At 39.3% G+C, this 16,965-nt stretch overlaps 1 protein-coding gene across 3 annotated transcripts in view; it reads left to right on the top strand.

Moving 5' to 3' along the window:
- CDK6 (cyclin dependent kinase 6) overlaps positions 1–16,965 on the top strand; it is a 234,551-nt gene that overhangs the window by 100,541 nt on the left and 117,045 nt on the right. For all 3 annotated transcript variants that reach the window (XM_037836667.1, XM_037836668.1, XM_037836669.1), the window contains exon 4: positions 422–589. In XM_037836667.1, the coding sequence (XP_037692595.1) occupies positions 422–589 (168 nt within the window). The remainder of the gene's footprint in view (positions 1–421; positions 590–16,965) is intronic.

Raw genomic sequence — 16,965 nt, 5'->3', positions numbered from 1 at the left:
CGGCAGCATTAGCAAACTAGAACACTACCTAATCATTTTTCTAACTCTTGTATGAACAAAATAGCTCCATTCTCCCTTATACACAAAATTCTCACAATATTTTGGGGGGTAGGCCACTCTTACTGGCCCCAGATTTCAGAGGACCGTGATCAAGGTCTTAAGTCCCTACTTTCAGACACTATTTCTGAGTTTTAAATTTTATCTCTAATATATTGGTCCTAAAATTAGGAAAAGATATGACATTGGTTTATTTTCTGAATGTCCCCCTGTTCCATGCTGATTAATAATGATAACTTTGATAACTGCCATTTACTGACCATGTAGTACTGTGCTGAGTACTTTATAAATGACTATCCTGTGAAGTAAGTTTTGTTAATTTCCCATTTTACAGATGTTTATTTTCCTTTTTTATTTTATTTAGGATATGATGTTTCAGCTTCTCCGAGGTCTGGACTTCCTTCACTCTCACCGAGTAGTGCATCGTGACCTAAAACCACAGAACATTCTGGTGACCAGCAGTGGACAAATAAAATTGGCTGACTTTGGTCTTGCCCGAATCTACAGTTTTCAGATGGCTCTTACCTCAGTGGTGAGTGAGAGAGTGCTGTTCTTTCATTAAAATATTTTCCCTCTTTTGGATGATAAACTGCCCCCTTCCTTGCCTCTCCTGTTGTCAGTGGGCAGAAGGTCTTTGCACTTTTTTCCCATAGCATTTGGGTAGGAAGAAAGCATTCAGCTTACAACCACGGACACATGAGGCTGGGCTTGTTGTGGACATGACCCATTGCAGAAATAGCCTGTTACATCTTAGCCGCTAGAAAGGAATCAGTTACAAGTTTCCAAATGCTCTTTGCCATAACCACTATTTCTGAGCTGCGTATATAATGTCTGGTGGAGACAGTGCAAAGTTAGGGAAAAGAGAGCAGTAGGAACTTCACCTGACCTGTCTACAGCATCCTGGTTTGAGGAGCAGCCAGAGTTCCTACCCAGGGGCGTGAACACACTGCCCTGAAGCTATAATGCCGATTGTGAAGAAGAAATTAAATTTACAGTGAACTTGGATTCAACAAGTAACACTGCCCTGCTGGGTGAAGGCTACATCCAAGCCAGAATAGAAAGAGTAATCCCAAGGGCCCTGTTTTGGCCAAGAATGACAATTATGATATCCTATTCTTTGTCTTATTCAGATGCAAAACCATATTGGCTGTTTACCTTAGTTAGCTTCTATTTCTCCTTACAGTTCATTGTTTCTGAGATGAATTTTGTTGAAACTTTGTACCTAAAATATAGTGAGAGGTGACTGGAAGTAGGTACTAATAACCTTTCTCTTTGAAAACCTGGTTTACATACATTTAATTCACACATAGATACAAAAAGCCAAAAAATCAGTAGCACTTTTATGCTACTAATTTGGGGCAGGAGGTTAGAGTGGAGAATCCCTTTGATTCGGTGAAGACTACAGAAATATTGCCCTCAAAGGCATTAAATTAAGCCTTAAAGAAAGGAATCCTCTTGGATCATTATTACATTTTTCACATATAGTCCGTCTTTTAGCCTCAAAGGTAGTTCTCAGTCAGCAACAGCGCTACCCGGGAACACAGGATTGTTGAGAAATGTATAAGGTCATCTTTGATTTTCACAATAACTCAGAGTGGGGGGGATGGCTATTACTGGAATTTAGTGGCTGTGCTTCAAGGAGGCTAACAATCTGCACAACAAAGAATTTCCCCCAAATTCCAGTAATGCCTCAGCTGAGAAACCCTAGGGGTAACAGAAGTAGAAATTAGGGGATATGAGTTGCAAGTTATCTGACATAGATAACTTGCCTTAGAAAACAATCCAGTTTTCAGGAAGTATCCTGTTCCCCACCCACCAGAATAGGGATACCACAACCTGGACTTGTAAGACCACTTTCCCAACATTATATACCTTGCTCAGGACTTTGGAATTTTTACAGAGAACTCTTAGAGTATATTGCCATTGTTTAAAGAGAAATCGTGCTTGTTTCCTCTTTTCCCAGCACAAGCCATCTCTTTCTAGAAGACAGGCACAGACGATTAAAGGATAGGCCTCAGCTTTGGGATGGGTGGGTCAAGTGAGCCCTTGTGTGCTTAACTTATCGTGCCAGAAAGGGTCTGTGTTTCCCCAGTGGGAAGGGTGAGGTAGGTTGCAGGCTTCCCTAGGAAGTTGTTGCACATGTTGTTTTGGGGCCCTGGGGAGAAGCTTGAATAGGCTTTGTGATACAGAAACTCATCAGGGGAGCGGATGGAAGAAACTGGTCTCCTTGGGTACATTAATTAAGGGAAGGATGAGCAGTAACTGAGACATTTTATTTTGATCCCCCCAAATGGGGCACTAAAGACCATAAATAAAAACAGGAAACCTAGTTGGTTTATTGTTCTGATATTTTTTGCCTATTAAATTTGAGGAATGATAGCCCAGCTTGTGCGTAACATCAATTAACATTCCATTCTTGCTGAAAGTTGATATGTTCAGACAGGAAAATGTAGACAAATTATTTCACAGACAGAAAATGGGAGAGGCAATCATAAATACAGGATTTTTTGGTATTGAGTTTGTACTGCATGCGTGCTCTATATTTCCTGTGGTGTTATAAAATAAAAAATAGTAGCAGCTGGAAAAAACGCTAGAACAAATTCAGACATTATTTGGAATTAAATGGCAATAATAAAGGGTATGTTTCCTATGGGATACTGCATTTGTGATTTGCCCTGCTATTTTAGTAAATCTTGATTTCGTATTTTTCTGCTTAAAGGAAAAACCCATTTGGGGAATTGAGGCACTGATTTACATGTACAAAGCAATATATAAAGACTTGAATCACAGTTTTTCAGACTGAACTGGTACTTATTCTTAGTATTTCTTGAAGAGAAACAGACTACTTCCTGGAAATGCACATTTTTTTTAATGTGTTATGTCATACAGGAACTGGGACTCGGTTTAATTTGTGGAATGTTAAAGGAATTACAATTCAACTGATAGACAACCAACATTGTACAGCCATGAGAAATTCCAGTATGTTACTTTCTTTCAAAGCCTGACTCAAATGTCCTCTCTAATATTCCCTGAAATTAATTCCTCCTCCTCAGTGTTCCCAGAATGTTCCAACATCTTATTAATACCTTCCACAGTAGGTATTATCATAATACTTTTCTGTCTTACTCGTAGTTATTTGGGGGTTATATCATACTCCTTTATTAGGCTGTAAGCACCTTTGAAGACGGACATCGTGTCTTCCTCATTCTGTGTCCATCTCAGCCCTAACACCTTGCTTATTGTGATAGACACTGAAGAAATATTTTTGAATGAATGAATTGGTCAATGCTGACATGTATAATGAAATTAGAGGAATTATTTTATATCTTTAATGGTAGCATTTGATGTGTTTCAGTATTCCTACATAGCTACCTGGGAGTGCTGAGATAAAAGGACTTATTAGAACAGACTTTTTAAACTTCTGAGTCCATTTTGCGCCTCAGTCCTGATTAATTGGCAGATATCCATGTTCAATGCAATGAAAGCTACGCTCTGAAGTTTGGATCTCATGTTAGAATTCAAAGGATGATGTGAACCCAGGTTGACAGTCTGTGCATTGTATTTATGGGTATCCTCTTTGCTGCTTTGCAAGAAGTATGTCTTGAACTGCCTGCCGTGAGCAGAAAGCTGTAGAGATACGAGATATTATTGTAATTTGTGTACTTATTTGAAGACTTCTCTTTTAACCCAGAGTCGTTTGCTATTAGCAAGCATTAGAAGGGGGATATCTTCTAGAAGAATAATTAACATTCTCCAAGTGAAAGTATGGGTGAAATATTAAATAGCCTTTTCTATCTATGTATGTATATTTATGTAATGTTTATATGTGTGTATGTCTGATATTTCAAGTAAACCAATGACAATAGCTTTTATTCTCAGCTTCTTTCTGAAAAACTCAAAAAGTTCTGACAGAAAATCTAGCCTTTTAAGGTAGCAGTCAGCAGTACAGTATTTATTCTCACTTTAAGGTCATGGCATGATAGATCCTGAACTATTGCTTCAAAATTCCTGGGCCAGCATTCTCTTTGCCAGTATTCAAGAAAAGGTATCTTTTATGGCTTACTTTTATTATTAACTATTCTAGACAGATGAGCTTTTCAGGCATCTTAGTATTTATACTCTGATCTTTAGTAACTGTATATGCTTTCTAATAAAAGCCTCTAATGGAAAGAGATTCTGTTTCACTCTTCATAAATGGGATATGCTCAATGTTAGTTGGTCTTTTGGGTAGAAATTAATTTATGGAAATCATTTTTAATTTAAATTGTAAGTCTGGACTGTAGCTGTAATAACATACGGTCAAATAACTTGTCCCTGTCTGATCAGGGAGAGCAAGTGCCCTTTAGATGCCTAACTTTACTGGCCTGCCTCCAGCGTGGCACTCAGGTGTTGGTCTCTAGGGGCTTTGAGGTTCTTGTTGCTCAACATATAGTTGTGCTTGCCCAGGTACCCATACAGAGTAGGGCTGTTTATGCCTGTTTCTTTAAAGGTTGTAGAATTAAGCTGCAGGTGGCTCTTGTGTATGCCTTAGACCCAGACAAGAGGGGCTACTGCCCTGGGTTTCACACTTTACAGGAGCTGGAACCGGTCTGTACTCCAGCCATGCCTCCCTTGGGTGTGGAGTCCAAGGGGCCAAGGGGACATGCCACCTAGAGGCTGAGTCACTCACCCCAAGACCACACTCAGGGTCTCTAGGACACTGGGACTCTGACTGAAATGGCCCTGAGTATACTTCTAGGATCGGCCTGGGTTCTTCCTAGAGCCTTCCTCCTAATGGTGGTTTGTGCCGTCTGTATGTTTACCCCTTACCTAAGGGGCAGCTTTTGCAGATACATAGGCAGAGCCTGGAGTGTTCATAAGCAGGCATATGAGGCCCTTCACAGTGCAGGAAGGAACCCTTCCTTCCTTATACTTATACTTATAGGCCCCTTATACTTAGCACTGACTTGAGTTGTTTGTTGTTGTTGTTTAACCAAAAAAGCTTCTCTGAAACCATGAAAAATAAACTTCCGTGACCTTTATTGAAATGCTACGTTTGTAGAAAACCAAAGAGAATAGGTTACAGGGAGGTTCTGTCCTTTGCACAGAAGTGATAAATAAGAATCATGACTCATGTGGTTATATAATCTTTCTAGCCGAAGTATTTCAAGAATATACACATATTCAATAGAATGGCTGTAAGACTAGCTAAAATTATATTTAGAATCATTCTAAAGTCAACATTTCTAAATACTTCCCATGTCAAATGTGGAGTATGGTGCAACTCATTTTGCCTGTCAAGATAAGGGACATAGAGACCAACTGCTCAGCCAGCAGTTTTAGCCATACTGGATTGTGCACCCGGGTTTGATGTAAATGTCTCAGAAGCAGAGCCAGGAAGTCCTATGACCAGCAGCTCAGGAAAGGAACAGCCTTCTCTTCTTTATGATGCAAAATACCGTCTCCCCACCCCCAAGCCAGAAGATACAGCACTCAGGGTAAATCCATTGCCATTGGATTGTGGAATTTGGGGAACTCCTTATTCACCATCTCATTTTTAAAGTGGGGAAACTGAGACAGGCACTTTGTGACCTGGTTAAGTTCAACTTCACCAAATAGATTGTAAATAGCTTGGAGAATTCTAATGTTTATATGTTGGCTCTCACCCACAATCCCCACTCCCTGTTCTCCTCCCAGCTGGAGGCTCCAGTACCTCAGAGGGTGTCAAACTATGTTCTGTGGAACTCAGTTACTATGAAGGTTATCCAGAGATTCATTCCATAGATGTTCGACAGTCCACTTGAAAAAATATATTTCAAATCTTGCTGTAAAATTGTAATTAAAAACACAACCAGCTCATACCACATTTTGACACGGTGGCAGACACTGAGGCATGAACTTACCCCTCCTGATTAATTTATTTTTTTATACAAACTGCAAAATAAAACTTCCATGCTTTTGCACAATTGAACGTCTTGTAAATGTATCATCATTGTTTAGGAAATGAAGTGTTCTCCTGACTTCACTACTATGTGTGTCCATTCCCTTAAAATCATCCAAGTGCATAATCACAATGCCACGGACATTGTGCTGGGCTCACTGCATCTGAGACTTCTCTGAGGGCCATCAGGGCAATGCCAGTGCTGATGTCTTTATATCCCGGTGTACTTGCCAACACCTGGGCAGTTAGAGCCAGTCATTCCCAAGGACAGTCACAGTAAAGCCTTCCCGAAGATAGAGAGAGGTCTACACCTTAAAATGATGTTGTTCCTTTTGGTACTTCAGTAACTTCACCTCCTGGGATGAAGTCCAAGATTGGCTTGCCTTAAGCCAATTGCTGCTTTTCAGTGAACAGCATTACTATGATTTGTCAGCATATTTAGAGGGCCTTTATAAAATCTTTGGACAAAAGGTAGAAGTAGCATTTTTCTTTTAAATGCCTGTGCCTATTACACCCGTAGTTTGGAGTAAAATTCCATTGTACCATAATGGAGAGTGGGAAAGTTCTCCTGACTTTTTAGTGACTTGATAAAATTCCCACTTAGTGAATTACATTTTCCACTTTTCCAGAGGTCTTTTTTCCACTTCGTTTTCCCTATTAAAAGACACGTATGTCCTGAAAACATCTTTCACTGTGTAGAAATCACCACGAGACAGCAAGTAAATAGAGAACAGGAAAAGACTTATTAGACAAGCTCTACAAAATACAACATTGATCTGGGGATATTTTTGACATGGAACTGATAAGATTCCTGAAACTGCTGTTTTCTTAAGGTCATTAATTTATTTAATGCCACAAGTATTACAAAAATCAGATTGCTTACATTCCCTTATGCCTCTGGCAATAGATGGTTTCCTACTCTAACCCCCGTCTTGGTAGCATGCAGTAAACACTGAAGGAACCCTGTGGATTCAGAAACTTTTTTTTTTCACTATCCATTTGAGAAACTTTTTGATAAGCTTAGAAGAGAAAATGAATGAAATGAAGATGTAGCATTTGTTCAGCAAACAATTACTGATCACCTTCCGTTTGCCAGGTGCTGTCATTGAACTTGAGAGACTATGGTGAATGGAAATGGACAAGGTCCTTACTCTCAAGAGTTTACCATCAAGCTGGGAAGACAGATCTTAATTAAATAGTCACACAAAGAAACGTAAAATTAGAAACAGAGAAAAGTGCAGTAAGTGTTAAAGGATACAGTTCTGTGAGGCCAACCTGCAGAGGCTGGGGTCAGGGAAGCCTTCCCTGCCCACTCATGCAAGGATATATGGGATGCTCCAAGAGATTACCAGCATCCTCCTCTCAGAGCCCACCTGGCTGTTTGTCCTATGGCTGTATGGGTCATGCAATCTGTGCTTGTTTTCTGTGTATAGTTTGGAATAGCTCATTGTACAGAACCCAGTTGGCACCATCAGGTGACAAAATGAAGCAGGACCAGAGATTGGAGAACAGTGTCATCTTTTACAGGAAAAAGTAAATTGTTGATGCTTGTTTCCTCTTCGTGCATGCTGTATTTACTAAGGAGACCTGGCTGGGTTTGTACCACGGCTTGGGCAGCTGAGTTGCTCCCACAGAAGCCTCCAAATGCTGCCAGTGCATACTGAATAAATCAAACCAAGAGCATTACACAAGCATAATGGAAAAAACCCAAAGCCTTGTCGCCTCAGCACCTCAGCAAAAGTGCAGGACACACCTCTGAAGCAGGAAAGGCTCCTGTAACTCCCTCCCTGCTCAACATCTCCTTGCCATGACACAACTAGTTCTGTTTTGTTAAAACTTCCAGTTGCCAGTACATATTTCATAGTTAACAATGGAGTGTTTGTGCCAGTTTCGTTTTCACTTTCACCAGGGAGGGAAGTGGAACACAATGGGGGCAGTGCACAGAGCTGGGAACAGGACACGTTTTCTTTAGGATTCATTCCCAGGACTGGGTACGTGGAAAATGCCAGAGCCAAAACAAACATAAAAACCCATCCAGGTCCCCAGTTGCGCATTCTCAGTAGTAATAAAACACATTTTGAATTACCGTCTGATAGGTTCACTCTGCCTCAGCAGAGAAGGCAAACATTGATGACCACTGTGAGAATTTCTCCCATAAAGAAAGAAAATGTATTCATTACTGTACAGAAAGCCACCTTAGATGTGTGTGCTGCATATGGGTATTTAATTGCATCAGGTATATTTGTGAAGTTAATCAAATAACTGCTTTCCTTGTTTTTAAAAGATAGCTATTCATTTGACTCACCTATTTCCAGCCCCATCATAAGTGGTCACTGTTGTAAATTAGTTTTGTGCTAAAACAGTTTAACTGGAATAATGCTGCATGGTGAAGTCAGTATGGACAGGATGGTCTTTGCTTCCTCCTTACATCTGTTCTATCAACATGTCTTATCAAGGTATGCTATAGATAGGGTCTGGTTGTCACCTGGTTTTTATATCCCATCATATAGACCCTATATGATGCCATTCAAATTTCAGAAGCCTGGGGTCAGGTTTGAAGTGTAAAAACCAAGCACTGTCTTAAGGTTGACAAGACCAAATGCTTTTAGAGAGGTTTTTCAAGCAAAGGGTTTCTCAGGGATCCAGAAGAAGAAAAAAAATTGGTGCCTATTACATCTGACATTCTTATGGGACTACTGCTTCTGTCCTTGGTTAGCGGCTAGTCTGATAAACTAATGCAATAATTCCATCTCTCCTAAATTTATTTAACTCAAGTGTTTTATGGGCATTCAAAGAAGTATGAAACATGGACCTTGGAACTGAATCTAAAAGGGTGTTTCTATGACTTGGAATTTTACATCCTCTTTAATTTTGTGGATACATGTTGTTTTAGTATCCACAAGTAAATACTGCTCAAGTAAGTACCATGTAATGGGTCAACTTAAATAATGGGAATTTATTAGCTCACAGTTTTGAGACTAAAAGAGAGTCCGAGTCAAGGTATCATCAAGACAATACTGTATTCCCAACACCTGGCTTGCTGGGGCTGCCTGCCGGTGACCCTTGGTCCTTGGTTCCTCCGTCACGTGGCAATGCACATGGTGCCCCCCCCTCCCCCCCCCCCCCCCCCCCCCCCCCCCCCCCCCCCCCCCGGCCTCTCCCTTCTCTTCCGGGTTCCACTGAATTTCAGCTTCTGGCTGCTCCCTGTGGCTTTCTCTCTGTCTGAGTTTCATTCTGCCTTTAAAGAACTCCAGTAATAGGATTAAGACCCATCCTGGGCCACACCTTAACTGAGGGAACCTCATCAAAAGGTCCTACTTACAATGGGTTCATACCCGCAGAAATGGATTAAGTTTAAGAACTTGTTTTTCTGGGGTACATACAGCTCCAGACCACCACATGTATGCTTGTGTTTTCCTCCTTGTGAGGAAGGGAATGGTGGTGGTATCTTCATTTTGCTTGAGCTTTGAAAGTCTCGTAGTGTAAGTTCCTAAGCCTAAGGCATACTATAGAAATTTTTCTTTTCCTGCCTTGGGCATATCCAGTTTTATTCACTCAATCCAAATATTGTACTATTTTAGTATTTTCCCACATTCCTTCCTTGCACATGGTAGGCACTTGATATTGAATGAATGGATCCTATGATTCCCCGTTGCTTAAAGAATGAATTCCAAATTCTGTGACATGGTGTACAAAGTTTTTTGCAGTCAAGCCACAACCTACCTCCCTATCCTCTTGTCACCACTCTCACCCAGAGACTGCCTCTGTACACATAATCACATATTCCTTGTGATCTAACATCATCCAGTTTCTCACTGGTCTTTGAACTTAATTAAATTCTTTCACAACTCCATGCTTTCACAAATTAATCGATGAATGAATTTCCAACTCTGCATTTTCCATGTTGCTGTTGGTGTCATTGCATCATCTATTATAGCATCTAAAGATTTCTCTATTTGTTTTAGACGCAAGTTTCAGCTAATCTTCCCAATTGCCTGCGTCATTCTCTGATAGTAACTTGAACACTGAGGGAGTAACAGTCTACACTTTGAATGTCTGTCTGGGCAACCATTCCTAACCTTCAGATAATTATTGTGCCTTCTCCTCCTTATTCAAGATTACAAACCTTATCTCCTTCCCCAACTTATACACTTAGATTTTTTGTATGGTATGTTTTTATTTAAAAATTAAGATCTCTTGGGATCTTTGGAGGAACTACAGTTTCACAGGAAAAGGTTGAAAATGTTTGAGTTGTGGTTTCTTTTAGTTATTTTATTTAGTCCACTGCAGTCCTTGAGAAGATTAAATACGTCGTTCTGTTAGTCTGGACTGGTCTCTCCAAAAGTTAAGCTCAAATTTTACTATGTCATTACTTTGTAATAGTGGATTTTCTTTCATATTTTGTTGACTTTTTTATTAGTATTCCAGAATTCTTTCTAATGATGCTCCTTGACCTGCTTGAACCATTCCTCTTGTTGCCCCTGCTTTCTTTTTTAAAAACATGTAGTAAGTGACATTGTTGCATCTAACATCTATAAGGATACAGATGATTTTTAAATCCCTCATAAATTTGAATATTACACATTACAGTCTCCAAAAGAGAAAAGGAGGGAAAAGTGTAAGAGAATTTACTTTAGTGCTGCTCATATATTTATTTTGAAGCCTGGCAGAATCTAAAAATGGGTCTGCAAATTTAACAGCTCAACCATAAAAACCCCAAAGTAAGGGAGAAAAATCACTACTGCTTCTAGATGTAGACACTAATGTAAAGTTAAAAGATTTCTTTTCTTCTACTGGCCTCTTTTGTTGTAAAATTCTTTTTTTTTTTTTTTTTTTTTTTAATTTCTAAAGCTATTTTTCCCTTTCTTCTTTCCTGTTTTTATTTTGATTAATTGCTTTTTAAAGGTTACTGATGTTTTGAAATGTATGGAGGTGTTTTCAGAATAACTTAGCTGGCATACTTCGTTTGATAGATCTCACTGATGATGTTAAATACTATCTTTATCTTATGTAACGCTGGGTGGGGACTGCACATGGTATCAGTTCTTGTGGGAAAATATGCTTCAGTGGCTTACTGGCACTGGTTTAGGAATGTGGCATTTAAAAGTACCTTTTTACAGTGGGAAAGAATTCTGTCAAGAATAAACAGTCTGACCTTGTTAAATGGGCCAAAGTCTGTCCATAACCTAGTTCCAGAAAACTAGCTTTTACTAGTTTAGAAAAAAGCAGATTAGAAAAAAATACAACTAAATTTTCTGAAGAATGGAAAAAGTTACTATCAGGAATATGGGAAATAAATTCCCAAAATGATGGTCTTCACATATATTCATAAAAATTTCTTTACCTGACTATAAAATCCTCTTTTTGCAGAGTGCATGAGAGATGAGGAAAGTAGATTTTTTTTTTCCTGGAAAGACAAGACTGGCTTATAGAAAGGAGATGTGGATTCAACCTTGGGAAGCCAGCAGGCCAAAGAGACAGTGAAAGAATAAAAACTGTCACTGATTCCCCATTGCCCACAGGTTAAAGTGTATATAACATGAACTCTTGAAGGCACCAGTCTGTTCCTAACTTTTCTTTCCATCTCTGCTTTCCTGCACCCACCCCAACACTGGCCACAGATACCCCATGATTTTGCTCTTCCAGATCTCTCTCATCCCCCTTGAAATGACGTGCCATTAGACTTTGTGCCTCTGTGCCATTAGACATTCTTTGTCTCTACTTGGTTTGTCTTTCCTCATCTCAGCCAAACAAATTCCTCCTCATTCTTCAAGACTCATTTCAAATGTCATCTCCTCCCTAAAGTCTGCGTGACTTTTCAGGATAAAGTCAGGCACTTCCTTTTTTGTGCACTTTTGATTTATCTATAATATGGTAGGAGCCATCATATGATAATGTCCTCATTTGTTTAGCTTCTATCTTCTCTTTTTAAAAGATAACATCGTGAAATATCAGTTTCAGCACTCAACAGAGCATACAGGCACGTGGCAATCGCTCAGGTAATTGTGTATAGAATATGTGGATAGGAATAAGAGGATTCTGAGTAGAGAATAAAGGGGAGCTGGGTTGGAGGGGGACTGAATGAATCTGGGAAGGGAAACTATCTCCTAAATATTGGCTGCCCTGAAAAGTGCCATTATAGCTTGTATCTTCATCCATTTTGAATTTCGGCACCAGGAGCCAAACTCATTTTATTAGCCACTTTCATTGTTAAAATCTTGTGTTTGTATTTAAATGATATTCTGGAAAACCAAGATTTTACTGCTTTACCCTGGTGCATAACCAGTTGGTTGGTTGGTGGATTATCATAGAGAACGCTAGATCTCTTTGATGCTGGTTCTAATCCTAACCAATTTTAATGTTAAACAACTAATTTATCAGTAATATGTCAAATTGGGGAATATTTTTGATAGAGTTACAGTGGAAACCAAATTGGGTGGTCCAAAAAACCAATATAGCTTTTAAGAAAACCGCCTAAGTTTAAAAAAAAAAAAAAAAAAGCAAATGTGTAAAATAAATAAATAACCAAGTACTTTGCAGAGGGATTTATCGTAAAATTTTTCAAAAGCAGCCCGTGGAATTTAAAAAATGATTTGCTAGATTAAAATGCATTTTCTTATACCTTTTCAAGAGTATATATATTTTGTAAAGCTACTCTGTCTGTAGCCACTGTAGTTCTTACTGGTTGTACATACAAAGATATCGTTAGTTGAAACGCCAAAATAGTCTGTTTTGAACTTAAGACTGTCAAAGTCAAGAAAAAAAGAGAGAGAGAGAGAAGCTCACAAATTTTTGTTATACCCAAACACAAACTGGCCACAATAATGCCTTTGACAGGCAAGTAGAGGTTAAACATGCAGCACGCTGTTTCATTTTGAGAAAATTCAGTAAACAATCCATTTGAAGTGAGATAAGCCTCTTGAAGTATGAACTTGCTTTAGAAATTTTAGAGCAGTTCAATATAAACTACTATCTTTACTTTCTGACATCTCTTTTTTTTAATATTTATTATTCCATCTTTTTATATAAGGATTCCTTGATTTAAGATGAAGGATTGAAATACCACGTTTAAATTATATTATTAAATTATACCTACAGTATAATCCAGTTTGCTTTTTCTGCAAGGTTTCTTTTTCATTTGTGTTTTATGTGCTCCTGATTAAAGGCACCAAATTTTCTTAATATTTTATTATAGTTTACAGATATTGCTAGCCCTGTAATGTTTTAGAAAAATATGATACTCCTCATCAATTGCTTTAAAACCCTAATAGTTATATCATCCATTTACTCTGTAAGTTCAGTTTTTGAAATTTGACATCAGGGGACAACTTATTAGAAAGAAATACCAATATTTCTAAGATATAACCCACCAAATTGATGTCTATTTCTGCAACTTCTACCTTCTCTTTGTAGCTTTGTCTACATGATTCCCTCCCTCAAAATCTCTCATCTCTTTTTAATTTACTTTTTTCTAAATCTGCACTTTTCTAATTGCAAAATTTATTTAGAAGTTCAAACATTCCAGAAAAAGTAAAAAAAAAAAAAAAAAATGGAAAGGAAATCCTCAACAATCCTTCCTTCCAGAGAAAACTACCATTAACATTTTGGTGCATGAACTTTCGTATCTTTTTCTGTTTGTATACAACCCAGAGTATGTGTGTATGTGTGTCTGTGCATATGCATGTAAGTGCTTATAATATACATATGGGTTTTGGTTTGGATTGAGTTTTTTTCATTTACTTTTTTCCATATCTGACAAATAATGTTTATTTCTTTTTCTCACCTTCATTGTATGAATTTACCATAATATATTTTTGCAGTCTCCTAGGGTGAACAGTCTGCTAGTTTTTACTTTTTTTACTGCAGTGAACATCCTTGGGCTTATATATTTTTCACCCAAATACTAATATTGTTTTCGGGTAAGTTTCTGGGAAAGGCATCACTAAGACAAAAGACAGAGAGTATGCACATTTACAAATTAAATGGTTAATGCCAAATTTTCTCCAAAGGGTTTCACTTTACACTCCTGCTCTCCTCTTAACAGAGGGTGAGGAGCTCTTTCTTCAGTCGCTTCTGAGTGTTTCTGCCCATCGCCTTTGCTGGCCCTTCCTGCACCACTCCTGCTTACCAATAAAGTATCCTAAATATTTGTTCCAACCTCAGCCCTTTCTTGGGCCTCGCCTGTGTCCAGGACTTTAACTTTCACCTCTTTGTGGAGCCTCCCAAGTCTTCAGCTCTGCTTGGGGTACCTCTGAATGCTAGACCCTCATTCCCACTGGTCTTTTCACATCTCCTCCTGGTGTCCCTTGGGCAACAGAAACATAACATTAAAAAAATGTTCCGGGATTTCTGGGAAGACAGCAGCATAGAGAGAAGTGGAAGACTTAATCTCCTCCAGAACAATTCATAAATGAACAAAAAACCAGTAAATAACCTGGAATAACAGTGGGGAGACAAACATGACTGCCCACTCATCATCCACCAACCTGAATTGGGAGGAATGCCCGAGATCACAGCATAAAATCTGTAAGTAAAACTGTGGACCCGTGCTGAGAGCAGAGAGCCTAGAGCCGAGAGCCCCTCCCTCACGGAAGCCGCACCGTGCACTCTCTCAGCCCAGCTCCAAGTGAGGTTTTAATATTAACTGCTCAATACAGACAGCGAATCCTCAACAAGCAGACAGAGGCTTTTGGTGACAACTGACCTTGGGAGAATCAGGGGACATATCTGTCTCAGGATAGGGAGCCCAGAGGATCGGATGCTATCTCTGGCTGACGGGTGAACCTGGGAGTTTTTCTCTCCCTCTCTCTCTCTCTCTCTGTGGAGAAAACTTCAGCTGTTCTCAGCCCGCAAGGCGTTGCAGTAAAGACAGTCTCAGACATTCTGCATTCTGAAACGAGCTGGGAGCACGCCGCGGCACGGCATGGCGGCCCAGGGCTTCCCTTGAGGGACAGCATGCACTGGTGACGTAGCACGGCATTCCCTCGGCTGAGCTCCTGGAGGATCGCTGCTGGGAGGGGGGACCTGCTTGGAGAACCCAGGGGCACTACGCCAAGTCCGGTGGTTTATGGAGCAGTAAGAGGTCTGGGGCTGAACTGAAATGAAGGCTTAGACTCTTGGGGCAGCCTGGAATCTCCTGGAATCAGGGGGATTTGAACATTAGAACTGCCCTCCCTCCCAGGCCACCCGTACACATGCCCCACATTCAGGGCGGACGGCTCCAGCAACACACCCAAACTGAGTTCTCCAACTGAACCCACAAGAATCATTTCCCCACACACCACAAGGACAAAATTGAGGAGAACTGACTTGAGGGATATAGGTGACTCACAGATGCCATCTGCTGGTTAGTTAGAGAAAGCGTACGTCGCCAAACTATGTCTCTGAAAAATTAGATTGATATCCTGTTTTTGTTACAACTTGAAAGAACCCAATCAAGCAAAACAAATGCCAAGAGGCCAAAAACAACAGAAAATCTTAATGCATATGATAAAACCAGATGATTTGGAGAATCCAACTCCAAACACACAAATCAAGATTTCGGAAGAAACACTCTGCCTCGCACAATTAATCAAAGAACTACAATCGAGGAATGAAAACATGGCAAAGGATTTAAAGGACATCAAGAAGACCATGGCCCAGGATATAAGTGCCATAAAGAAGACCCTAGAAGAGCATAAAGAAGACATTGCAAGAGTAAATAAAAAAATAGAAGATCTTATGGAAATAAAAGAAACTGTTGGCCAAATTAAAAAGACTCTGGATAATTCACAATACAAGACTAGAGGAAGCTGAACAACATCTCAGTGTCCTAGAAGTCCACAGAACAGAAAATGAAAGAACAAAAGAAAGAATGGAGAAAAAAATAAAAAAAATCGAAATGGATCTCAGGGATACGATAGATAAAATAAAACATCCAAATTTAAGACTCATTGGTGTCCCAGAAGGAGAAGAGAAGGGTAAAGATCTAGAAAGAGTATTCAAAGAAATTGTTGGGGAAAACTTCCCCAACCTTCTACACAATATAAATACACAAAGCATAAATGCCCAGCGAACTCCAAATAGGATAAATCCAAATAAACCCACCCCAAGACATATTCTGATCAGACTGTCAAATACTGAAGAGAAGGAGCAAGTTCTGAAAGCAGCAAGAGAAAAGCAATTCACCACATACAGAGGAAACAACATCAGACTAAGTAGTGACTACTCAGCGGCCGCCATGGAGATGAGAAGGCAGTGGGATGACATATTTAAAATTCTGAGAGAGAAAAATTTCCAACCAAGAATACTTTATCCAGCAAAACTCTCCTTCACATTTGAGGGAGAGCTTAAATTTTTCACAGACAAACAAATGCTGAGAGACTTTGCCAATAAAAGACCTGCCCTACTTCAGATTCTAAAGGGAGCCGTACCAGCAGAAAGACAAGGGAAGGAGAAAGAGATATAGAGAATTTTAACAGACATATATAGTACCTTACATCCCAGATCACCAGGACACTCATTTTTCTCTAGTGATCACAGATCTTTCTCCAGAAGGGACCATAAGCTGGGACATAAAACAAGCCTCAAGAAATTAAAAAAAATTGAATATACTCAAAGCACATTCTCCAACCACAATGGAATACAAATAGAAGTCAATAATTTTTGAACTGTAACTCCACTGTTTAATTCCTACGTGATAAAAAATACGCAAACTCTAAGGACAAATCAGTGGTTTTGAACTCAACATAAAATATGTAATTTTCGACAACTGTATAAAGGTGGGGGAATGAAGGAGTATAGGAACATAGTTTATGTGCCCTATTGAAGTGAAGGTGGTATCAAAGAAAAACAAGATTGATAGGGATTTAAGAGGTTAATTTTAAGCCCCACAGTAAACACAAAAGAAATTATCACAGAATATAACCATAGAGATGAAAAGTACAGTTTGGGTTAAGAGAAATGGGGGAAGGGACAATGGGGAGTTAAGAAATGAGTGTAGGGTTGCT

Source organism: Choloepus didactylus, chromosome 5 (genome assembly GCF_015220235.1).
Source record: "Choloepus didactylus isolate mChoDid1 chromosome 5, mChoDid1.pri, whole genome shotgun sequence".
Taxonomy (NCBI): domain Eukaryota; kingdom Metazoa; phylum Chordata; class Mammalia; order Pilosa; family Megalonychidae; genus Choloepus; species Choloepus didactylus.
The sequence above is the reverse complement of the archived record's forward strand: the minus strand, read 5'-3'. Positions and strand labels throughout refer to the sequence as shown.